The sequence below is a fragment of the Carex rostrata genome, chromosome 15 (assembly GCF_964058835.1).
Source record: "Carex rostrata chromosome 15, lpCarRost1.2, whole genome shotgun sequence".
Lineage (NCBI taxonomy): Eukaryota > Viridiplantae > Streptophyta > Magnoliopsida > Poales > Cyperaceae > Carex > Carex rostrata.
The window spans coordinates 10,002,951-10,028,134 of NC_135932.1; the positions used below are offsets into that span (position 1 = coordinate 10,002,951).

At 36.0% G+C, this 25,184-nt stretch overlaps 2 protein-coding genes across 7 annotated transcripts; one reads left to right on the top strand and one right to left on the bottom strand.

Annotated features, from left to right (window-relative positions):
* The first annotated feature begins 1,788 nt into the window (after nt 1-1,788).
* Nucleotides 1,789-15,029, top strand: LOC144566118 (Leucine-rich repeat transmembrane protein kinase). Of its 6 annotated transcripts, XM_078316005.1 has the most exons (26): nt 1,789-2,128; nt 2,291-2,474; nt 2,748-2,819; nt 3,066-3,134; nt 3,459-3,530; nt 3,640-3,711; nt 3,808-3,879; nt 3,991-4,062; nt 4,194-4,265; nt 4,362-4,433; nt 4,511-4,582; nt 4,893-4,964; nt 5,459-5,524; nt 5,798-5,863; nt 5,948-5,986; nt 6,097-6,152; nt 6,242-6,621; nt 6,894-7,089; nt 7,181-7,330; nt 7,454-7,572; nt 7,678-7,888; nt 8,007-8,247; nt 8,345-8,495; nt 13,775-14,125; nt 14,594-14,654; nt 14,768-15,029. In XM_078316005.1, exons 1-25 carry the CDS (start codon nt 1,987-1,989, stop codon nt 14,615-14,617), a joined length of 3,093 nt encoding a protein of 1,030 aa, XP_078172131.1. In that variant the 5' UTR covers nt 1,789-1,986; the 3' UTR covers nt 14,618-14,654; nt 14,768-15,029. The 6 variants fall into 6 exon arrangements, with proteins under 6 accessions (XP_078172131.1, XP_078172130.1, XP_078172132.1 ...); XM_078316004.1 differs by having other exon boundaries at nt 14,594-15,029; XM_078316006.1 differs by lacking the exon at nt 5,948-5,986 and having other exon boundaries at nt 14,594-15,029.
* A 4,126-nt stretch (nt 15,030-19,155) lies between these two features.
* Nucleotides 19,156-20,176, bottom strand: LOC144566787 (dirigent protein 11-like). The gene is made up of 2 exons (XM_078316812.1): nt 19,896-20,176; nt 19,156-19,561 (listed from the first exon to the last, which is right to left on the bottom strand). Exons 1-2 carry the CDS (start codon nt 20,131-20,133, stop codon nt 19,293-19,295), a joined length of 507 nt encoding a protein of 168 aa, XP_078172938.1. The 5' UTR covers nt 20,134-20,176; the 3' UTR covers nt 19,156-19,292.
* Nucleotides 20,177-25,184: the final 5,008 nt, after the last annotated feature.

Genomic DNA, 25,184 nt, shown 5'->3' on the forward strand with positions numbered 1-25,184 from the left:
AATTGTCTTTTGAAATTTAGAAATTGAAACAAATCAAACTCAATTCTTCAAACTTCTAGTACCTAACTTGGATTTGTGAAAGTCTAGAATTGAGTTTAACCGTCCCTGAGGATCGATACCTTATTTTACTACACGGATAGGATTGTACACTTGCAATCCTAGACGTGAGTGGATTCAAGGTTTAAAACAAGTACAATTAGTTGTATTTGGAACTTTGTAAGCACACTCTGAGAAGCGAACAGTTGGCATCAAAACTTTTTATATATGTCAAATATAAATGCTCTTCTAATTAGTATTTATTACTACAACTGCCTACTGCTCGAAAAGAAAGATAAAAAATGAATTTATATCAAAGCTTTCTTCTAATTAGCATCCAATATTTTTGCAACACACACATATCAAGTATCTATATAATTTTGGAAATATATTTATTTTTAATCCATTATAATTTATGGAAGGAATCTTGTTTATTTCAATTTTTTTTCCTCTACCGAAACATATAACTTAAATAAGAACCATAAGAAGATAAATTCATATTCATAATTGATATATTTGGAAATATTTTTTTTCTTCTAACAATAAATTCATATTCATAATTAAAAGAACCATAAGAAGATAAGATATATGGATGCACTCCATTTCATGAATTACTTAAATAATTTTACAATAAATACAAGAACTTAAGTAAAGATGAAAAATAGATTATGGCAAATAAGATTTGAAAATTATAAGAGAACTTTATAATTTTTTAACGTTACCTTTATTTTAAAAGAGAGAGAGAGAGAGAGAGAGAGAGAGAGAGAGAGGAGAGCCATGGTTGGGAAAAAAAAATCAATATGACTTCATATTTTTTTTTTCTGTGATTTTAACTCGCGGAGAATGATATTGGAAATAAACGATAGGAAGTTGAGAAGAAATTATTGGCCTTCCGAACGGCTGTCGGGAAATAAAAATGAAAAAAAAAATGGAAAACAAAAAAAATCCAAAATCCAACCAAAATCCATAAAAATACTGACAGCCGAACATGTCCTAAATAAAGATAAAAAATAGATTATGGCAAATAAGATTTGAAAATTATAAGAGGAATTTATAATTTTTTAACGTTATCTTTATTTTAAAAGGGGTAGATAGAGAGAGAGAGAGGAAAGAGGAGAGAGTGATGGTTGGAATTTTTTTTTTCCGTGATTTTAATAGGCGGAGAATGACATTGGAAATAAACGATAGGAAGTTGAGAAGAAATTTTGAACCTTCCCAACGGCTGTCGGAAAAAAAATAGAAAAAATCCAAAATTCAACCAAAATTTATGAGAATACCGATAGCCGAACAGGCCCAAGGGTGGGAAGAAAGAAAAAGGGTAGAAAACTAAGTTAACGGGACCCACAAATGAAAGGATACAAGTCAGAAATTATATCTGTAAATAAGTGTAATAAATAAAAGGAATTGAGCTCCCAGAAAACAACCGATTGTTAGAATAAAATTAATCACAGATGATGTAAATATTTTTCTTAATCAATGAAAAACCGTAGGATGGCATCTTGCCACCTTACCCTCAAAAAAAAAAAAAAAAAAATTAATCACAGATTAATATAATACATCACTCTCATTCTGACACTCTAATACTGTAATGTAATACATGTGGAAAAGCTATTGGACAAGAACAAATAAGTTTGGAATATTTCCAAATTCATCCTAAAAAAAAAAGAATATTTCCAAATTAAATAATAAAAAAATAAGATTCCAACACGGGTTCCCTAATCCCTATTATTATATAGAGATATATAATGATCTGCCAAAGCCTACTTGCGTTTACTGTCAACCACAGTGTGCTAGCTCAAGCTCAAGCTCAAGCTAGGCCTTTTTTTATTTTTCCTTTCCTTCGAGAGACATTGTACTCTGGCACTCAGCTCAGAGGCATTAATATAGGGAGGGAGGGAGGGAGATCGAGAGAGAGAGAGAGAGAGAGAGAGAGAGAGAGAGGAGAGGAGCATGAAAGAGAGCTCGTTTGTGTTGTGGGCTGTGTTTTTAGCAGCAGCATTTTTGGTGGCTTCCATGGATTGTGCCACCCAAAATGCACCGCCACCAGATGAATCCTCCTACGTGCAGCAACCCAAACTTCACCCGTCTGAAAGTAAGTCAAGCTCAAGCTCTACTACTCTTTCCTTCTCTTAGATAATCTATTAATTTAAGTTGCTATTACTTTCTCTGTTCTGACTTCTGACTTCTGAAGTGTATAATTCTGAGTTGATTGAAATTAATTAAAAATGTGTGTGGTAAATGGAATGAAATGAAGAGAGAGCGCTGAAGGAGATAGCGAGGAAGCTGGGGAAGAGGGATTGGGACTTCTCTGTGGATCCCTGCTCCGGCGGTGGCAATTTCAATGTGTCTTCCCGCCCCAAGGGCTCCGAGAGTCAACTCATCTGCAACTGCTCTCTTCCCCTCTCTAACCATTCCACCTCCTGTCATGTAACCATCCTGTAAGTCTCTCTCTCTCTCTCTCTTCTCTGAGACAACACTCATCAGTCATCAGTGTTAACATAATGGCCCTCCTCAGTAAAATATTAACAGTTGTGTAGTCCATTTTTAAAATTTAATGATAACAGTATAGTGTAATATAGTATAATTGAAGACTATTAGATGGACTATTACAGATTAATCCTATTTTCCATTTTTATTTCGGGCATTCCTTATGTATTAAATAAATTTAATAATGTACATAATACTATTTTGAATTTTGATTTGGAGTGCAGATTGTTGAAGGGAGAGAACCTGACTGGGGTTCTGCCTCCGGAGTTGAGCCAACTTCCTTATCTCGAACAACTGTAACAATTTTTCTACCATTTACTAATTTATTCATTAAAAAATAATTAGTCTTTTCTTTTCTAATGATAACATGCTGATTTACAAATCAACCTTTCATATTTTTACTGTGGACCCTCTGGCAATTTAAATATCTTTTGCCCATTCTGCTTTGTCTTATTACTATTGAAAGTAAAAAAAAAAAAAAAAAAGAGGAGGAAAATGAAAAGCAAAATTGATAATTGGTAAAACATGTGGATTGTCTGCAGGGATCTAAGCAGAAGTGTCCTAAATGGCACTGTTCCCACTGAGTGGTCTACCATGAAGCTTCGTATTTTGTCAGTTTCCCCTTTGCCCCTATTTTCTTCTTTATCTTTACTGGTACTGTTTAGTTGGCTAAAATTTATGTATACAAGTTGTGTTATTAACTTCAGCTGGGCCATGACTTCACAAGAGAGAAAAAAAAATGTTTTTATTTTAAATTTAATCAACTAAATACAAGTACCCGCTCCAAATTAACTAGCTCAAGTGAAAGGAATACAATGAGCAAGTTTCTCTGATTTTCTCTTTGTTTTGTTTTAATCTATTATAAGCTACTGTCTTTTTCTGACACAAAATTGCTGATGGTAATAAGTTCTTGATGCTGAATATAAATGATGCAGGTCATTGTTGGGAAACAGATTATCAGGCCCATTTCCAATGGCACTTACCAAGATCACCACTTTAAATAATTTGTAAGTATTTTATGAAGCTTGAATGCTTGACTGTCATATAAATTCATGATTTACCAAGAAATTTTATTAAGTGGTGTAGTTTAGAGGTTAATAATATTTATGTTAACAGGAGTTTGGAAGCGAATAACTTCTATGGTCCGATTCCATCAGAGATTGGAAACCTCGTAAATCTACAACAAATGTGAGCTCTCTTACCCTTCTTTTCAACTTAATTCTCCCAGAAAGATTTTCAAAATAATTTATTCTAACCTCTTTTTACTTAATTTTTCTTATCTAGACATTTGTCCTCTAATAACTTCACTGGAGAACTGCCTCCAACCCTCACCAAGTTGACCAATTTGACTGACTTGTGAGTTCTTGCTTTTTCTAAATTTGTGGTAGTTTTTGTTCAGTTATAATTTTCATTATTTAAATTTACTTCTGTTTTCTGAACTTATGTTTATATATTACTTCCAAGCAGAAGGATTTCTGGTAACAATTTCTCAGGAAGAATCCCTGATTTCTTGAAGAAATTGACCAAGTTGGAAAAATTGTAAGTGGTCCAGTAATGAGTACCAATAAAAGATATTCTTCCTCAAAAAAAAAAATAGAAGATATTCTTCCTTTACAAGAAGCCCTGACCTCTTATTAATTCATTTCATAATTATTAATTGTTCTTTATAGGCAAATGCAAGGTTGCTTGATGAAGGGCCCCATCCCTAGTGGCATTTCACAACTGACAAGACTAACTGATCTGTGTGCAAATAATTTTTAACTTCAAAGCCAATTATTTTATTTCTTATTGAAGTATATGTAGATAAATATTTTGAAACTGCCTTTTTCTTTTTGTAGGAGAATTAGTGATTTAAGAGGAAATGCTTCAACCTTCCCAGATCTAAGGGGAATGGGATCTATGAATAAGCTGTTAGTTTATTTCTAACCCTGTTGCATATTTTACTTTTTTTATACAATTATATGGTACTAATTTTCTCTTTTTGTAGGATTTTGCGGAATTGCTCCATTCATGGAATCATCCCACCTTATATTGGAGAAATGAAGAAGTTAAAGCACCTGTCAGTTTGTTTCCTTTTTCTATTTCCTTGCTTATGTGTGTATATTTCATTGTTTACAAAAGAAAACAACACAATTACTTTTGCTGATACAGCATTTGGGGCATTGATTATAAAGATCCACAGTACACTACAGAGTAGTCAAAGGGATGGTGCCTTTTTTTGAAAATTGTAAAAACATGTGAGAATAGAACAAGAAAAAAAAATAGATAACATGTTCTGGCATAATGGCAGTAGAATCTTTTAAGGCGAATTTAATATTTTTTTGAGTAAGAAGGTGAATTTAATTTATTTGTATGTTATTTTCATGTAGGGATCTTTCTTTCAATAAACTGAGTGGGGAGATCCCATCCTCTTCTCAAAATTTTGCCAATGTTGACTTCATGTAAGTGAAATGACAGGTCATCTTTTACCCTTAACAATAAGCTTTTTTTTGGTTTTGTAATGTGAAAAAAACACTTGTCGTATGCCATCACTCTGCAAAGGAAGGTATTTTATACAGTAACCTATCCAAAATACTTTTTTGGTTTCAAGTATATATCTCATGAGAGCTTTCCACTAACCATAAAAATAATATATATATACTTCATGTGAAATGAATTCCTTGTCAATGGTTGTGAGTTGAAAGATAAGTAGTAAACACATTGTGCCTGCATATGTATCCAACTGCTACACAGAGCAAAATAATCAACTGATTGCATGCATAATATTTTGATTTTGTAATTGGTGCACAGAAACAGTGACCTGAGGTCAATATTTAACACACTCTAAATTTGTATGGATTTACTACAATTTGCATATTTGAATTGTAAGACCAACAATTATTCTGTTTGTTTGTATCAATTTTTGTTATACTTTGCTTAAAACACTGTATTGCAGATTTTTGACAGGAAACATGCTTGCAGGAGATATACCTCCATGGGTATTGACCCGAAGTAAAATTGTGTGAGTGTTAAATCTCTTGTTTCCATAACATATTGTGAGAAATTATCGCACACAGACACAGCACACACTGCAGCACCAGCACCCGGAGATACATGCACACTGGCACATGCAAAACACACACACACACACACACACACACACACACACAGAAACAAAGAATAGCTTGCTGGGTTATGTAACTTGTGAAGATGCTTGGAAGATCATAATTTAGGAATTTTACACCCTTTTGGAAAGGAATCAAGATTCATGAACTAATTTTGCATTCACATGCAGTGACATATCATACAATAATTTCACGGTTGGCTCAGGCCCCACCCAGTGCTCTGAAGGAGGGAGCATGTGAGTATATTTTATAGTTTCCATGTTTTTCAGTTCTATTCTTACCTGGATGCCAAATTTTAGTTACTCTTTCCTCCTTTTCAGAAATGCAGTAGAGATCTATTCATCTCAAGCGGACAAGATGTGAGCTTATTTCATCACACCCACACCCACACACTCACATAGACACAAACAAGAAGTACATAAAGACAACATCTATGTTTCTTTCTTCTTACCACAGTATTACAATGTAGGACAAATGTTCCCTCGTGCCTGAAGAGGAACTTCCCTTGTACTTCTAATGGAAAATGTAAGCCTCTAGCAACTTTCATTTTCATTCCCCTGTTATTATCTCATGTATTATAATTTTAACCAGAGATTCCATAAACTTCCCAACAGATCGCTATGCACTGCACATAAATTGTGGGGGCAAAGACGTAGATATAAATGGAACGAAATTCGAAGCTGACACAGACCCAAAAGGTGCCTCCATGCTATACATAAACCGTGATCAAAATTGGGCGTTTAGTAGCTCTGGAAATTTTATGGATAATGCTGTGAGTGCTGACACTTACATCGTGACAAATAAATCTAAGTTGACTGTGCCTCACTCAGAGCTATACACGAGTGCTCGCCTCTCTGCTTTATCTCTTACATATTACGGTCTGTGTATGTATCCTGGAAACTACACAGTGCGACTCCACTTCGCTGAAATAGTTTTTTCTGGGGACAATACATATAATAGCCTTGGAGAGCGCCTTTTTAATGTGTTTATTCAGGTAACTTGTTAAGAATTTTATTTAGTCTTTTGTTAGATCAGAAATCTCTCTCTCTTTCATATGATTTATGTGCATGTTATTTACGTGTGTTGCAAAAATGTGTGCTTTCACGTGCAAACATGTTACTGGGCTTAAATGTACCAATAACTTGTGCTAGCACCTTTTGTAGCTCAGTGGCTCCATGTGCAAACACATACTACTGCATACACAGAACTATTTTTATTTCTAAAACACACGTTCCTCTTTTGACAATCATAATATGCTGAATTCAGGGGAAATTGGTGCTAGAGGAATTCAACATAGCAAAATCTGCAGGCGGGCCCGGTAAGGCTGTGATAAAGAACTTCACGACAACTGTCACAAATTATACATTGGAAATACGTTTGTACTGGGCTGGCAGGGGCACCACTGCCATACCGGATAGAGGCGTTTATGGCCCTCTTATTTCTGCAATTTCAGTTACACCCAGTATGTTTATTTAATTATGTTCTGTTGTTTTCTGATCCCTATTCTCACTAAGCTAGCATTAGAATTAATTTGGCATTGTACATATGAACAGACTTTGATCCACCACCAGAAGAAACCACTACAGGTAGAAGTGTACCACTTGGGCTAGTAGTTGGTGTTTCAGTTTCGGCATTTTTGGTAACGCTTTTAGCAGTCATTATCTGTTGGAGAAGGTCAAAAAGAAGTAAATCAATGTATAAAGGTATTGGAGAACTATGTTTGGTAGCTTCCATTCCTTAGGTTTTGAATTTTGCAGTCAGCAAGCAACAATACAACTTGCTTAAAGGAGTCTCATATTTTTTATTTGGTTTCTTGACAATAATAGATTTGAGATCTTTGGACCTTCAACTCGGTTCATTTACCTTAAGACAGATCAAGGCGGCAACAAAGAACTTTGACATAGCCAATAAAATTGGTGAAGGGGGTTTCGGCTCAGTCTATAAGGTATTGTGTATTGGCTCATTAATTCATATACATTAAATAATATAAATCCTTAATTTCTTTGGCTTAATTTATGAACATTTAATTTGAAACTCTCTCTATCTGAAGGGGATATTATCAGATGGAACAATAATAGCAGTCAAACAACTGTCATCAAGGTCAAAACAAGGGAACCGAGAATTTGTGAATGAGATCGGCATGATATCAGCAGTTCAACATGCAAACCTCGTCAGACTATATGGCTGTTGCACTGAAGGCAACCAACTTTGCTTGGTTTATGAATACATGGAGAACAACTGCCTTGCACGTACACTTTTTGGTGAGCTCACTGTTACATGTTTGAATCTTACAACGGTACCAGTAAGGACATGGTACCTTCCATTGTTTGAATCCTAGATAAAATATGTTTTAATTTGATATACAAATAAATATTATAGGTGCTGATGAGCAATTGAGAATGAAACTGGATTGGGGGACAAGGCGAAATATATTTCTAGGTATAGCACGAGGCCTTGCTTATCTGCACGAGGAGTCCCCAATAAAGATAGTTCACAGAGATATTAAGGCAAGTAATATTTTACTTGACAAGGACCTAAATGCAAAAATTTCCGACTTTGGCCTCGCCAAGCTCAATGAAGACGATCATACCCACATCAGCACTCGTATTGCTGGCACCATGTTAGTTTTTTTTTTGTCAGTCTTTTTTTTGTCTTTAATTTTTTTTTTTGTTTTGAATAAAAATAATGGTAGCTTTTGTTTTGCTACTCTCTGGTAGAGGATATATGGCTCCAGAGTATGCAATGAGGGGCTATTTGACAAATAAAGCAGATGTGTACAGCTTTGGAGTTGTTGCTTTGGAGATTGTCAGTGGCAAAAGCAACACCAATTATCGACCCAAGGATGAATTCGTCTATCTCCTAGACTGGGTACTTTTTTCATTACATTTTTACTTCCAGATTAATTTAGTAAATCCACATACTATGCAAGTTAAAGTACCCTTTTTTTTCCGACATTATCCAAGTTGAGAATTAATTTGATGCAGATGTTTGTTGTGTGAACTTCTTTTATTACTATCTGCAAGATCCAGGATTACAAAATTAATTCTTAAATTAGATTCAAGTGACATTACATCTTATTTATGTTGAGCTTACTCAAAAGGGTTTGAGTAGATTTCTAGGGAAAAATGAATTGTATTTTTCTTTGTTCTCATACAAGCCTATATAGGCGTTACATCTTTCATTCAAGTTCCTAAACTTTTCTATAATCCTTTTTACCAAAAGGACCCTATAAAACCCAAAATACCGAAAACATACAATAAATCTCAACACTTCCCCTCAAGATGGGCAAAAAATATCCATCAAGCCCATCTTGTCACATAACCTAGCTAGATCTATCGAGCTAAGTCCTTTGGTGAGGCAGTCAGCTACTTGATCTCCCGTAGCTACATGGCTCAGCTCCAATAGTCCACTTTCTAGCTTTTCCTTTATGAAGAACCTATCGATCTCCACATGCTTGGTTCTGTCATGCTGCACAGGATTGTTGGCAATGCTGATCGCTGATTTGCTATCACACCACAACTTCATTTTGGCTCCGTGATTCACCTTGAGATCTTCCAGTAATCTCTTCAGCCACAGCATCTCGGCAACTCCCAATGCCATAGCCCTGTACTCAGCTTCTGCCGTCGATCTCGCAACAACCGGCTGCTTCTTGCTCCTCCAGGAGACCAGGTTGCCCCCTACAAACATGCAGTAGCCAGATGTGGACCTCCTGTCATCTTGGCAACTAGCCCAGTCAGAGTCACAATAGCCCTCAATGTTCATGTGCCCATTCTGCCTGAAGATCAAGCCCTTCCCCGGTGCACTCTTCAGGTACCTTAGGATAGCGTCCATATGGCCCTTCCTAGGGTCATGCATGTAGCGGCTCACCACGCTTACTGCAAATGAGATATCAGGACGAGTGTGACCCAAATAGATCAATCTGCCTACCAGTCTCTGGTACCTTTCACGATCAACCTGTTCTCCTGCCTCTGCACTCATCTTGGCCTTCACATCAATTGGAGAAACTGCAGGCCTGCACCCCAACATGCCTGTCTCACTGAGTAAGTCCAGAACATACTTCCTCTGAGATAGAACAATCCCCTCTGCTCCGCGAGCCACCTCAATCCCAAGGAAGTACCTAAGTTGTCCCAGATCTTTTACCTCGAATTCCTTCCCCAATTTTGCCTTCAACTGTGCAATCTCCCCCTCATCATCCCCGGTAATGATCATATCGTCGACATACACAGCCAGCATAGTAATGTGACCACCATGTTGTCGAAAGAACACCGTGTGGTCGGCATTGATCTGCTGATAGCCCATACCTACCATAGCCATCCTGAATCTATCAAACCAGGCCCGAGGGGACTGCTTCAGCCCATAAAGAGATTTCTTGAGCCTGCACACCTTACCCTCCGTTTGTTTTGTGTCAAAACCCGGTGGGACCTCCATGTATACCTCCTCCAGCAAATCACCGTGAAGGAAGACATTCTTCACATCGAGCTGGTGCAACTTCCACCCCCCATTCGCTGCTAAGGAAACAAGTGTCCGTACTGTGCTCATCTTCGCCACGGGTGCAAAGGTCTCATCATAGTCGATACCATAAGTCTGACTGTACCCCTTCGCCACCAATCGGGCCTTGTAACGCTCAACCCGACCCTCTGAGCTTTGCTTCACAGTAAAGACCCACTTGCATCCAACTGCCTTCTTGTCTGGTGGTAGTGACACAAGCTTCCAGGTTTTGTTCTTAGCGAGAGCCTCGAGCTCTTCTAGCATGGCTGCTTTCCACTTTGGATCCTCCTTAGCAACCTGCCAACACTTGGGTAAAATAACAGAGTCCAACGATGCAATAAATGCTCCATGTGCTGGTGATATGCTAGAGTAAGAGACAAGGCAATGTCATGTGGAAAACCATAGCGATCAGGAGGATGTCCCGCATTGGACCGAGAGGTCCGTCTCAATGACATGGGAGTGGGAGGAGAATCAAGAGGAATTATATCATCTGAGTACTCTGAATCTGAGGTGGATGGTGTAAGTGCCGCAGGAGTCGAAGTAGGCATGGACAAGGGACTTGGCACAGGTGGCACTGTAGGCACGACTCCCTCACTCTGCTTATTTCTCCTCACATATACCTCACGGTATCTCGACTCCCCTTGAGCCTGAGTGCTACCACCTTCGGGCTCATTTCTCTCAACTTCCGGCTCACCCACAGCCGAATCCTCCCTTTGCGGCTCAACCCTGGCCGAATCCTCATTTTCTGGCTCAACCCTAGCCGAATCCTGCTTTTCCGGCTCAATCCTAGTCGAATCCATCAGTGGGCAAGGAATACCACTCACACTCACCATCCTCCTCTCACCATCACTACTACTCTCCCCCTCTCGCCTCATACCTCTTGTATCGAGCGAGTCTCCAAAGGGTGATGTAGTCTATGAGGAGTAGTAAGGTTCGAGCTCACGAAATGTAACATCCATACTCACAAACAATCTCCTCTCTACTGGACTCCAGCACACATAACCCTTTTGAGTACCAGAGTAACCCACAAAGATGCATTTCACCGCTCTGGGATCCAACTTTCCCACTGTTGGTCTGTTGTCTTTCACAAAGCACACACAGCCAAATACCTTTGGAGAAATAATACCCCCATTATCTCCTTTCAACATCACACACGGAGTCTGCCAGTCCAACACTCTAGATGGCATTCTGTTGATCAATTGTGCGGCTGTCATGACTGCTTGTCCCCACAAATGTTTCGGAACATTCATGGAGATCATCATGCACCGGGCTACCTCCAACAAGTGTCTATTCTTCCTCTCTGCCACTCCATTTTGTGCTGGTGTGTAAGGGCACGTGGTCTGATGATGTATCCCATGAACTGACAAATACTCCTCGAATGCCTTGTTTGTATATTCGGTCCCATTATCGGATCTCAGTGCCTTCACCACAGCACCGAACTGAGTCTGAGCCGCCTTATGAAAATCCTTGAAGCAAGCAAGTACATCATTCTTGTTTTTCATCAAGTACAACCATATGACACGAGAATAACAATCGATGAAAGTCACAAAAAATCTATACCCATTTATCGAAGTTGTTGAGCAAGGCCCCCACACATCCGAGTGTACCAGATCAAAGGCATGAGAACTCCTAAATCCTGAGCTTGCATACGAACTCCTTGTGTGCTTCCCAAACTCACATCCATCACACACAAGTTTCTGTTTGTTAGCTTTCTCATACTTTGATGGATACAAATGTTCCAGTAGGCTGAAGGAAGAGTGCCCCATTCGTCGATGAATCAGAAGCAACTCATCCTCCACACTCACCCCAGATCCTCCTGCCTCCACTCTATCGACCACAGATGCCAGCGCTGTGTCCATACCTTTTCTATCCATGTACCACAACCCATCACGCCATGTGCCAGTTCCAAGTATTCGACCTGTCCCCTTCTCCTGAAAGACCATCTTTGGAATATCAAAGGTCACAATGCATTTCTGCTCACGAATAATAGCACTAATGGACACCAGGTTTACGGGAAAGGAAGGAGCATGCAACACATTTGTCAGAGTCACTGAATCGGTACATCTCACAGTACCCTTACCAACCACGGGCCGGACAGTACCATCGGCTATCTGAATGCTATCTGGGACTGCTAGGTGAGTATAGGAAGAAAACTCCTTAACAGCACCAGTCACATGGCGAGATGCACCAGAGTCTACTATCCAATCTGGTGATCTAGTAGTGGGTTTAGAGGCAAGAGCAAGTGTGTCAGCGACCACACTCTTCCCCTCACTTGCTCCTTTCTGCCTCCTCCTGACTATCTCCAAAATCAGATCCTCCTCGGATAACCCCACAATAGCTTCTTTCGCTTCCTTTGCAACCATCAGATTTGCCCAGTTGCCTCCTCTTTCACCTCTTCGGCCCTCACGGCCGCGTTCACAGTTCTCAGACTGCCTCCTCCTACCTGTATCTCTCTCCTTTAGTGGCTTAGGGCAAGCCTGCTTCAGGTGATCTACCTCACCGCATTTGTAACATCGTCGAGGCTCGCCTCTGAACCCTGTGTTACCTATGTGACTTGAGTTGGAGACCGCTAGTGCTGACTTCACCCCTGGAAGTCCTGCTGCCCCAGCCTGTAGCCTAATCCGGCTCTCCTCCTCAGTCAAGTACGTAGCTGGCCCTTCGAGTCTCATGTCGATAGGTGGCAGCTCATCCTTTTTCTCCTTCAGCTTGCTCTCAATAGAAGCTTGGTACACAGCCAACGCTCGTCGCACCATGACAGCCATCTCATCAGAGGTCAGCTTCGCGCAAGCCTTCGCAAACGCATTACCAGTCTCCTCCTCTGACATTGATCCGAGTCCGAATCCCTTCTATTACTCTCTTAGACCCGATCTTACACTGTTAAGATCGAGATCCATATTATCTCCCCCCTTCTTTTTTTTTTTCTTGACCCGATCTTGATGCCTCAAGACGAGATCCACATTATCTCCCCCTCTCTTCTTCTTCTTCTCCTTGACCCGATCTTGATCTATCTCATCAAGATTCGAGTTCAAAACCCGATCAAATCTCAATCCAAACCCGCTTCTCGGGTATCGTGGGGTAGAGGCCCCCCACGCCGGCCAAAACAACACAAAGAAGCTACCTTTGGTGGCCGGCCGACTTTAGAAGAAGAGAGCACCAAGCGGTGCGGGTACTGTAGCGATCCGGTACTGTAGCGGCGGGGGTACTGTAGCGATCCGGTACTGTAGCGGCGCGGGTACTGTAGCGACTAGGGTTAGGGTTAGGTCGGCTCTGATACCAAGTAGATTTCTAGAGAAAAATGAATTGTATTTTTCTTTGTTCTCATACAAGCCTATATAGGCGTTACATCTTTCATTCAAGTCCCTAAACTTTTCTATAATCATTTTTACCAAAAGGACCCTATAAAACCCAAAATACCGAAAACATACAATAAATCTCAACAGTTTGTTAATTGATTGTCAAGTATAGCTGAGTCAAATTTTGGAACAAGGTGTGACTTAATTTTACAATAGAAGCTTATATTGCATCGGGCCATGCTGAAGTGTGTAAATATTTTTGGCTCATTGCATACTGGCTGGCGAACTGATGTTAAACCCTTGTTTTGGCCAACTTTCAATCTGTAAAATTTTAAACTAAAAGAAGTTTGAAATTTGACACAACAGGCATGTGTGTTACAAGAGAGAGGCACACTGCTAGAGCTTGTGGACCCAAGCCTAGGCCAAGAATATTCAAAAGAAGAAGCACTTCTAATGCTAAATGTGGCACTTTTGTGCACCAATGCATCCCCTACTCTGCGACCAAACATATCTCAAGTAATCAGTTTGCTTGAGGGGCAGGCCCCGCTCCAGCCCTTGTTGTCGAAACTATCTACCTCTTCCACATCAGCAAATAGCATGGACCCCATGCGAGTGACGAGGAACTTCTGGCAGATTAACTCCAATGAAAGCCAGAGTTTGTCACTCAATGAGTTGTGTACCGACTCGTCAGAATCTCTGGCTGAGACCATTCCTATGGTAAGTTATACTGATTTGCTACAGTGCTAATACATACTGTCTCTATCCGACCAAATTTACCTGGTGATGAACAACTGTTCTTCCAAGACCTGTGTAATTTTTGACACAATTGAATATGAGCTATGTATCATGTATGAGATGCAACACTGTTCCATGTAACCAAGTACATAATCACAGGTGCCGACCAGGAAATGCCAAAGAGTAGGGCAAAAATTTAGAGTTAGGCATAATTTGACAAATATTTCTGACTAAAACCATATTATTACATTTTTTACTTCAAAACATCATAGCATATATAAGCTGTTTATTCTAAAATTTTTGGGGGCCACGAGGGGGGTGCTCTCCCACGGAATTACTTGCCTCCACGCCTGTATAATATTGTACTATTTTCTATTTAGCTCAGAAAGACAAGGGTTCTTTTGTTACTTATTTAAATTATTTCAACTTAATTATGTTTTTGTTATCCAGAACCACACCGGCACTTGCCAGTGATGGAACTAGGCTACTCCAAAGTCAAATGCATCAAAAGGTGAAACTCAACATTTTATAGTTCATGTATAATGCTCATTTGTTTTTTATATCTCACATTTAGTTCCAATTAATTCCAATGCTGCTGAACAATTTATGATTGGTTTCTCTCAGGTGTACTCATGGGATCATTGTTTGGACGATGGTACAGCTCAGATTAGTATTCTAGAATAGCTCAGATAGTACACTTTCATGTACAGATTGTTGTTTGCAATATCCTTTACATCAACAAAGTGTTATTTGTTTCTACTTTCTAGAGCAGCTAGTCGTATACGTGTGAATATCTACTAGTTAGTTAGCCTATTGCGCAAATCAGCTGTATGAGCTTCTAGAAGATTCCATTTTTCATATTCCTGTTTAGCCGATAAAATTACATGTATATTTTTGTTGAAATTAATTTCAATTAATTACAACATATGTGGGCTTATATGTAATATAAATATATATTGAATAATAGACTGTCAAAATTAGACCCGTTATGAAGTGATCAAATTAAGTATTATTTATCGGGTTCAATATGTGTCATGAGAAGTGGGGCCTTTGATGTGTAGAATGTGTATTAATAACTTTTTAATACTTTATGATTTAGTGATGGTCTAAATTATATAAAGTTTGATAATAATACAATTATGCTATTGGTCTCTGGGGAACACAATCAAATATGACAATGTTCTGTAAATAAGGAAATATCCAATAAGGCAAGTTCTGAATTCAGACCCGCTAAAAATCCAATAAGAAAATATATAGGCTACAGATCCAATAAGAAAAATAAGATTGATTAATTAATTAATTAATTAAAACTAAAGGCTAAAGGCTCCTATATCCTGTTTAATAACATTTGGCGCCTATTGAAAGATTAATAAATAAAAAGGATCTGTATCCTGTTTGGATATATACATGGGCCTGTATCCATTAAGAAAACATACGGCTCTTTATCTGTCTCTCTCTAGTCTCTCTCTACAGAAAATACAGTAATAAGAGATAGATTAGAGTGGTTAAGAAGAGGAGTTTAAGTTCAGAACTTGAATCGGGTATCAGATATCTCTCATTATGTGAAAGAGAACGTTGCCGCTACCACCTCTCTCGCTCTCTCCATCGGACTTGAGAGGGATTACATGGAATTCTAAGAGCTTCCGGTGATCAACGGTGATTGTACATCTCTGGAAGACCATGGCTACCGATCAAGGTAACTTTAAATTTCAAATTAGGGTTCACTAAATGATCATGACAATTTAGGATTTATATATGCAATACGGTTCTGCACAAATAAATCCAACAATTTTGTCTTCATTTTGTTTCTGGGTTTCCCCTTCTGGTCCAGGAAAGGGCAAAGAGAACCACTTCCCTCGATAATATAAGATAAATACCTACTACAGTACTCTTTTTCTTTTCTTAAAAAACTTAACAAGCTTGTACATGTATAAATTACATCCATCCTTCAACTCATCTCATCTCAGAATACATTTATGAAAAGTAAATTTAAAAAAAAAAAAAAAACTCCCTCTCTAGTAGTGATCTACTACAGTACTCTATCTCTCTCTCTCTCTTTTTTCTAAAATCAAACATAGTATTAAGTATTGACATTTGACATAGCGGCGAAAAGAGAAAGTAGCACAGTTGGCTCCAAAAAGAGCTCTAGGAAAAAAAAAAGACATTTGATAGAGCGGTCAAATGTTGGTTGTCCTTTATGTTAGTTAAGTTTGCTGATTCCTGACTCCAGATTAGATCCATCAAGACAACTCCCAAAAAAATAAAAATAAAATAAAGTCATTGGATGTTTAAATATGAAACCAACAGTTCCTTTATGTAGCAAAATTTTATAATATTTTGGTTTTTTAGCATCGATGTGTCCAAGGTTTGTATATGTACTGGTAGAGTGGTAGTTACTTACATTAATTTACTTTTTTTATTTTTATTTTTTATATTTCACATTTGTCGAGACAGAAGGAAGGTGATGTTTGCTTTTTTCATTCATTTTATGTTATTTGGGACTTAAAATTCAGGAGCTTTTAAAATCAGTGTAATAACTGATCACTGTAGCTACTAGTTGGGATTATGACAACTTGACTTGATATTAGAAAAGGTGTGGCCGAAACGGAGTTGGTAGTTGCGCCTAATTATATCACATTTTTTTTTTTTGGATTTTTGTTTAGTTAAGTATGTTAGTTATGTGTTTTAAAAGATATATTATGTTAATTATTTTTACATGTTATGTTTATGAATTTGATACTATATGCATTTTGTTTCATAAAATTTATGTTTATCTATAGAAATGTTTAAGAAAATGCTCTTAGTCTTGAACCATATAATTCTATAAGATGACAAACATAAATCTCTAAAATATTTACAAACTTGGTTATTAGTATGGAATACTAATGTACCATAATAAGTTTGTCATGTTGATTAAAGTACATTGCAGTTCTATAAATGTTGATAAATGTTTATCGCTTAATAACATGAGTTTATGAAATGTTTTAATAACATGAGTTTATGCAGTGTTTTAATATTCGGTCTATTCGGCCGAATATTCGTATTCGGTTAGAAACCGAATAGGAAATAAGTATTCGGTCCAATATTCGGTTTCAAATATTCGGCCGAATATATTTTTCCGCATATTATCTATTCGGCCGAATATTTCCGAATAGAGAATAAGAATCCGAATAAGAACCGAATATTTCCGAATATGAACCGAGTATTTCCGAATAGAGAATAAGAATCCGAATAAGAACCGAATAGAGAATAAGAATATGAATAAGAACCGAATAAGAACCGAATAAGTTATAATTTCATTTATTTAAGTTTGAACTTATGTTTTATTTATGCTTATTTGTAGTTTTGTAATTTGTACCGTGGGTTGTTAACTTGTTCTAACTTGTGTTATGTTTTATTTATATTCATTTGTAATATTTTATCTATGTTTATTAGAGTTAATGTCTATGAATTTTCATTTGAAAATCCGAATATATAAATCTGAATATATAAATCCGAATATAAATCTGAATATTCGGCCGCATACTGTATATTCGGTATTCGGTCGCTTTCCGAATACCGAATAAGAACTGAATATTAAAACACTGAGTTTATGAAAGGTTTCATATATTGAACAAACCCAACGGATAGAAATATTATATGTGTTATGTTAGTGTCATTAATATTTTCATTGGGTTTCAGAATTGTAAGATATGAGATGTATTTTTTTTACATGAGAATTATATAATGTAATTAGTATTAGAAGCTACTTATCATAAGTGGTGATAAAAATATTAGTTCCTTGTATATAACTTGTGCGGGAGAAAGTTATATGTCAATAGTATCATTGCCCCTCATTTATAATGAGTGATGATATTTGATGGACCCCTTGGTAAAGTAGAATTGTAATGCATGCAATATAACTGAAGTGCAGTTATATATTTATAATTTATTTAAGAGACCAAGAAACAAATATATAATACAAATATGACAGAGTCCGACAGAGCGGAGAAAGGAGGAGGTAGCACAGTTGCCTAGAAAAAAGTCTTAGGACTGTTGGTTATTCAAAGATCGTGAGTTTGATTCCCCCTCATGACTTTGTAGTTTCTGCTAGGGGTGTTCAAACGGCCCGGTTTATTTGATTTTAATCCAAACTGTAAAAGTTTGATTTAAATGGTCCGGTTTTTCAGTTTAAATAGATCAGTTCGATTTATTTTTTAATATAATTCGGTTTATATGATTCGGTTTGGTTTAAAAAATTTTATTACCGGGTGAACCTTCCGTGTATAAAAGCCTTCCCTTTTTAGCTTAGTTCTGATGCATTTTTACAGAATTATATGTGTTTGTTTATAGGATAATATGTGTATGTTTACAGGATATTATGTGTATGTTCACAGAAGGTGGTCCCCAACAGATGTCACGCGTTTTCAACAGCTGTTACGCGTTTTCAACAGCTGTTACGCGTTTTCAACAGCTTTCACGCGTTTTTATGTTTACATGATTTGTTGAATTAGTTTATCAAATTTAGTATTGATGTTTACAGGATTTAGTATTGATGTTTACAGAATTAGTTGAAAATATCCATAAATTTTGGAAGACTAGAGTTAGAGGACTGTTAGCTGCTTTCCTTTTAAAATGAGCGTAATAACTGATCACTATAACTACTAGTTTGATTTGCTCTTTAATTTCTCATTCATGAAAGAAGAACGTACTCTCCAAATTTTCTACTTCAATAGGAAAAGAAGTGATCAGTTCAACATTTGCAATAAATTTCTGTGTTTGACTTATTTAAACCAAGAAGAAATTCATATATACGACTTGGGAATAGGACGACTTGATATTAGAAAAGGTGTGGCCGAAAACACGGAAACTAAAAAAGAAATGGTACTTCGTTGTTTGACAAACCCCTTTCAAACGTCAACAGTCAAATATGATTCACGCAACCAAATATCATTCTCCTCTTATATATATATTGTTTCTATAAACACGCAATCATTATATATTCCTGAACATATATCAATAATAATACATTACATACAACAAACATATTGCAGCAAACAAACTGCATTATTATTATTTTTTTATTCCTGCCATCTCTATTAAACTTCTGAATCAAAGCATCAACTTTATACTATAAAAATAATAATAATAATAATAACTCAAGTTTCCTTCAAATTTCCTTGTACCAGATATACACATCAAATTCATAAACCAACTTGGTAGCGGAGGTAAACAGAGGTTTGGCAAGGCTGTATCCCCTGGCCATCCTAAACATACCGGTACCGCCTATGACGGGTCGCTCTATCGTCTCTCCTAGCACAACCCTCCCATATATTGAAAGAGTGCTGTTGTTGTATTTCTCCTCAGTAAAAACAAAGTTGAGCATCGTCTCTAGTGACCCGTCAAACCCCACTGCCGCGACAATGCCCTGAGCACGACCTGTTACACAAATTTGTTCTCGTAAGCATTTAGCAACCAGTTTCAAATACATATTTACAAATTTATTGAATCTGCATATATAATTAAATAGCAGTTTATGTCTGTAAAAGTTTGTTGATTAATTACACTGGTGTTGCTTGTTAACAAAGCATCATGTCAATCTCATTGATTTGACTGAAAAGAGAAATGCATATTATTACTTATATATATATCTTCCGATATAAAAAAAATTAATGAACGAAAATATTTTTTGAGAGGATATATAGAAATTAAGCAACCTCTAAAGGACCAAATTAAAATAATAATATAATATAATGTTATTTGGATTAATTACCGATTAATGTGGAGTTTTCATCCTGGCCTTCGAGCAACATGTCGTCAATCATGGCAATTGCACCACGGGTGAATGAGTCGCTGTTTGGGGCTTTAACAACAGTCAGCACGGTTGCATTGGATCCAGAAAGGATTTCATGTAAGTAGAAATGCAAATGAGCTTTTTTAGCACATGCTTGATGAAGAAAGAGGAGTACAAGGACGGAAAAGAAAACAGTTCGAGAAAGGGAAGAGGCCATGGGGCGCGAGCAGAGGACAAAGGAAACACGTACTGTTGATAAAAAAAGAAGAAGAGATGAATTCCAGAAGCTATGTATGTGTAGTATTTATATTGATTGATACAAGATTTGGTTACAACTACTAAAAAGGTGGAGCCGACAAAAAAGACTTGATCAGTAGTCAATTTCTTACACTTTCCTCTTAAGAAAGAATATAGTTAATTTCTTAATTAGATGATCAAAGAAACCAAACCGGAGCTTATTTTTGGATATGTGTGCTTCCTAATTATATACTATACGTATGGATCCTAATTAAAACTGTTAGATACCGTTTGACTGCTTAATTAAAGTTGATTTCTTTGTATTCGGAAGGAAATGGGAATTGTAAAGAGAAACAAATAAAAAGGTTGGTGGCCTTACATGGTTGAAGGTCAAAGTTGTACCATGCAGGATATGTACATCTTATAAAAGTACTTGTAATGATATTATGTAATTGAGTAGAACTAGGGTGCTCTTAAGCTCACCAAAATTTTGGTGAGCTTAACTCTAAAACTCATTAAATCGATTTCAAATGATGAATTCAAATCGTTGAAACCCGCCTACCTTACGTGTGATGCATCTACATATGAAATTTTTAAACATTCGAATTAATTTAGTATAAAGTCAAGTGGTCAAAAAACGTTCAAAAATGAATGCATTAAAATTAATTTATTAACCTTCTAATTTTGACAGCTTGACTTTATACTAAATTAATTCGAATGTTTAAAAATTTCACATGTAGATGCATCACACGTAAGGTAGGCGGGTTTCAACGGTTCGGATTCGTCATTTGAAATCGATTTAATGAGTTTTAGAGCTTAAGAGCACCCTAGTTCTACTCTATGTAATTTCCTTCTCCAATTCAAATAAAATGCATCACGTGATCTTTCAGAGAGAATTTATAAAATTGGGGAATTTCATGTGTACCCCTAAAATCGGAATTACGTATACCTCCACTAAAATTCATACTATCATATTTATCATTCTAAATTTCAAAAACTCACAAATTTATTCATTTTATTATATTTTATATTAAAACTTGTTTTACTCTTTATTAATTTTTTTTTAAAATACGTAGCATGTTTCAGAAAATGAAGTCTTCTAATTGGTCGGTTTCCGAAGGCAAATGAGTAATTTCTCTACTTCTGATGCATACACAGTGACACTTTGGTATATGCATGCTTGTGTAAGCGTAAGAAGTAGAGAAATAACCCATTTGTCATTTGAAACTGATCAATTATAAGATTGCTATTTTTTTAAACATGTTTTATATATATATATATATATATATATATATATATATATATATATATATATATATATATATATATGATGTGTGCTACGGTGAGTTGTGAAGTAAAGCGACTATTTTACTTCACGCTCATATTTTGCGATTTTAAAGTTCAAAACGTCGATCCGAACCGTTCATCTTGTTCTCCATATTGAAATGTGCTTGGAGACCAAATTTTATATTTTTTGGAATTTTTTTACTATTTATTAAGCAATTTTGAAAGTCGCTAATCTGATGGTCCAGAAAATTTTACTGTTTTTTACTGTTCACAGCAAAACAGCAATTTAAAAAAATGCTTAATAAATAGTAAAAAAATTCCAAAAAATATAAAATTTGGTCTCCAAGCACATTTCAATATGGATTAAACATCTAACGGTTCGGATCGGTCGTTTGGACTTTCAAAATAAAAATACGGCGTGAAGTAGAAACGCGTTTTACTCCGCAACTCACCGTAGCCCATCTCATATATATATATATATATTTTTTTTTTATTTTTTTATTTTATTTTTTTAATGAAGAGTAAAATGGATACTTTACAAAATTTAAAATGAGTTCTAATAGAAAATAAAATAGAATGGGTAAATTTGTGAGTTTTCAAAATTTAGAAGGATAAATATGATATTATGAATTTTAGAGAGGAAAATAAGTAATTTTGAAATTTTGGAGGAGTATGCATGAAATTTTCCTTTATAAATTGGTGTCAAATTAGAACTTAACGGCTTAAATTATGTGCGATAACTATAAATGATAAACACGGGTACCATGTATTTTCTAACATTATGAACACACAGAATTTCAACATTGTTTTAGTTAATATATATCTCAACAATTCAACACATCATGTACAGCAATCAGATGAGGAAAGATGTAGGAAGAATATTGATAGTTTGAAATTTGTGATTGTAATAAATTATTTTTCTCTCTTGTCTCTCTCTCCTCTCTCTCCTCAAGTGAATTGTCTCTTTCTCCTCAAGTGAAGAGGAAAATGAAGAAGAGAGGGAGCTGAGTCGAGCTAACTGAAGTTGAGAGTGCGGTATTGTAGAAGCACGTAGCATATAGTCTCAACCTCCATTTTGATCAGAGCGTGACAGTGAGCAAATCCGGCCGTCAGAGTGTGGCAACAAACAGATGAAAGCGGATCTGGTCGTAAAAAGAGATGAGAAAGAAAGTAATAGATTGTTTAGTAATTAGATGAATTTATGTGCATAAGAAATTTAGATTGAATTTAAATCTAGAAATAAAAGTCACTAGGTAATTACATTTATGCCATTAACTACTTCTCTAACTAATTGCTGTTATTGCCTTGATTGCTAATTACATAATTGGCATCTACCTAACAGCCATAATCTGCGATAGCACAGATGCTTCTGTGCTATGCGTTTGGGCTGATGCTGTGCATTGCTGTCTATACTCCATTAGAGTCACAGTTCTTCATATGAATTTATATTTCACACATATAATTTTTGAGTGATTGAAAATACCTGTAAATTTTAGGCTCCATTTTTGGAGGTAATTTTTTGATTGTAACTCTTTTAACAAATGAAATTGTCTACAGGCTTTACATCCAAAAAGAAAAAATACGGTTTTGTTCTACGTGCGGAAAGCCACTGCATACCGTATATGCAGTATGCGACTGCATATGCGAATTTGTAGGCAGAAGTATATATACAGTTTTACTATGCTTTGTTAAAGAAATATAGATAGAATAAAACTAATTTATATCTAAAGATTTGTTTAATTAGTCTAGTGGTTTGTGCTCTTACCATATTATAAAGTTATAGAATCTAATATCCTTCACTCCAAAATAATTTTTAGACTTTTTTCAAGTGCACATGGACTGTATATGTGCTCGTATATTCAAAATTGCATGAATTTATATGGTCCATAAACTACATGTGAATGATTGCATGTTATGGTAAGATCGTGCATATAGTGTGCTTAGTAAAATTTTGAATTGTACCTTCTGACATGCACTATTCCGTAACATTTTGAGGGGTGTCGAATTCAGATGCGGAATTCTTACAAGTCTTTTGATTGTGCCCGTACATACCACAACGTTGGCACTTATGTCTTCTCTTTGGTTCATATGATGAAGGTATTCTATTCTTTTTCGGACATCCAGGTGGACACTTGATGATAGGAGGTATATCTTCTCATCTGTTGCCACATGCACCCATTGATCCTTTCCCGCCATTGGAACAATATCCATATCATAATAATAAGGGTTCATTTCAATAGAAAAGAAATGACATGATTGTTTGAATTTTGTTGATCAAAATAATTAAATGGAGAATTCAATTTTGTTGATCAAAATAATTAAATGGAGAATTCAATTTTGTTGATCAAAATAATTAAATGGAGAATTCAATTTTGTTGATCAAAATAATTAAAAGGAGATTCAATTCAGTATCAAACTATTAAGAAAAAACCTTAAACTTAATTACTTTACTGGTGATGTTATTTATCCTAAAATTTAAGGTTTGACAATAGAAACCAAAGAGAACTATTTTGGAATAACTTGAGCGGCAACAAAAATAAGTAAAGGTGGAGAAGATAAACAGTAGTTGATTGATCGGAGCTGTATACCTTAAGCTGATTACCTAGCGCCAATTTGAAATCGCGTAGAACCAAATAATTTCTTCTTCGGGCTTCTGTTCTGATCACGGTGTAATTGTTCTATCTAGGTTTTGAGTTTTCTTGATGGGAAAAAAATTTTAGCAGGGCAGGAGAAGCGCTGGGGTTTAGCGCCAGAAAGAGGAATTCTAATCGTAGAAGGGGAAGGTACTAATTCAATTATTAATTATATTGTTTATAATATTAAACTTAATTAATCTCTAATTAATCTTAGGTTTTAATTAATTAGGTAAATATGTGAGTTATTAGATTTTTAGATGGTAAATATGTAATTATAGAAATTTGAATGGTAAATACGTAATTTCATAGTTTTTAAGTGGTATATATGAAATTCTCCCTACATTAATTTACTTTTAAAAAAAAAAATTATTTCATATTTGTCGAGACAGAAGGATGACGATGCTTGATCTTTTTCATTCATTTTATGTTAATTGGGACTTAAAATTCAGGAGCTTTTAAAATCAGCATAATAAACAAGGTTCTAAATAGCGGCGCTATAGCAATTTTAGACCATAAAAACTATGGCATTATCAGCGCTATAGCGTGCTATTTCGAACTATAGCGGCACTATATATATGACCATAGCGCTATTTTTTTAATCATACCATTATGACACGATAAACACTATTTAAACCTTTGGTAATAACTGATCACTATAACTACTAGTTGGTATTAGGACAACTTGACTTGATATTAGAAAAGGTGTGGCCGAAAACACGGAAAATAAAAAAGAAATGGTACTTCGTTGGTTGACAAGCCCCTTTCAAGCGTCATCAATCAAATTCAAATATGATTTCCAAGGAGATCACGCAACCAAATATTATCATTCTCCTCTTATATATATATTGTTGAGTAGAACTAGGGTGTTCCTAAATTCACCAAGCCCTCTTGTGAAATCAATTCTAAAACCTATCGAATTCATTTCAAAGGACGAATCTAAACTGTTGAAATCATTCTATCTTACGAGTGATGCGTCTACATGCAAAAATTTTAAAATTTTGAATTAATTTTGTATAGAGTCAAGTGGTCAAAAGACGTCCAAAAAATGAATGCATTAAAATTAGTTTATAAACTTTTTAATTTTGATCACTTTATTCTATAAGAAATT

Excerpts from the sequence above, each read along its gene's own strand:
- LOC144566787 (XM_078316812.1), bottom strand. The coding sequence starts at position 20,133 with ATGGCCTCTTCCCTTTCTCGAACTGTTTTCTTTTCCGTCCTTGTACTC. Across the intron at positions 19,562-19,895 it reads TGAAAACTCCACATTAATCG|GTCGTGCTCAGGGCATTGTC; the intron begins GTAATTAATCCA and ends TTTGTGTAACAG.
- LOC144566118 (XM_078316004.1), top strand. The coding sequence starts at position 1,987 with ATGAAAGAGAGCTCGTTTGTGTTGTGGGCTGTGTTTTTAGCAGCAGCA. Across the intron at positions 5,864-5,947 it reads TGCTCTGAAGGAGGGAGCAT|AAATGCAGTAGAGATCTATT; the intron begins GTGAGTATATTT and ends CCTCCTTTTCAG. Across the intron at positions 8,496-13,774 it reads TCGTCTATCTCCTAGACTGG|GCATGTGTGTTACAAGAGAG; the intron begins GTACTTTTTTCA and ends TTGACACAACAG.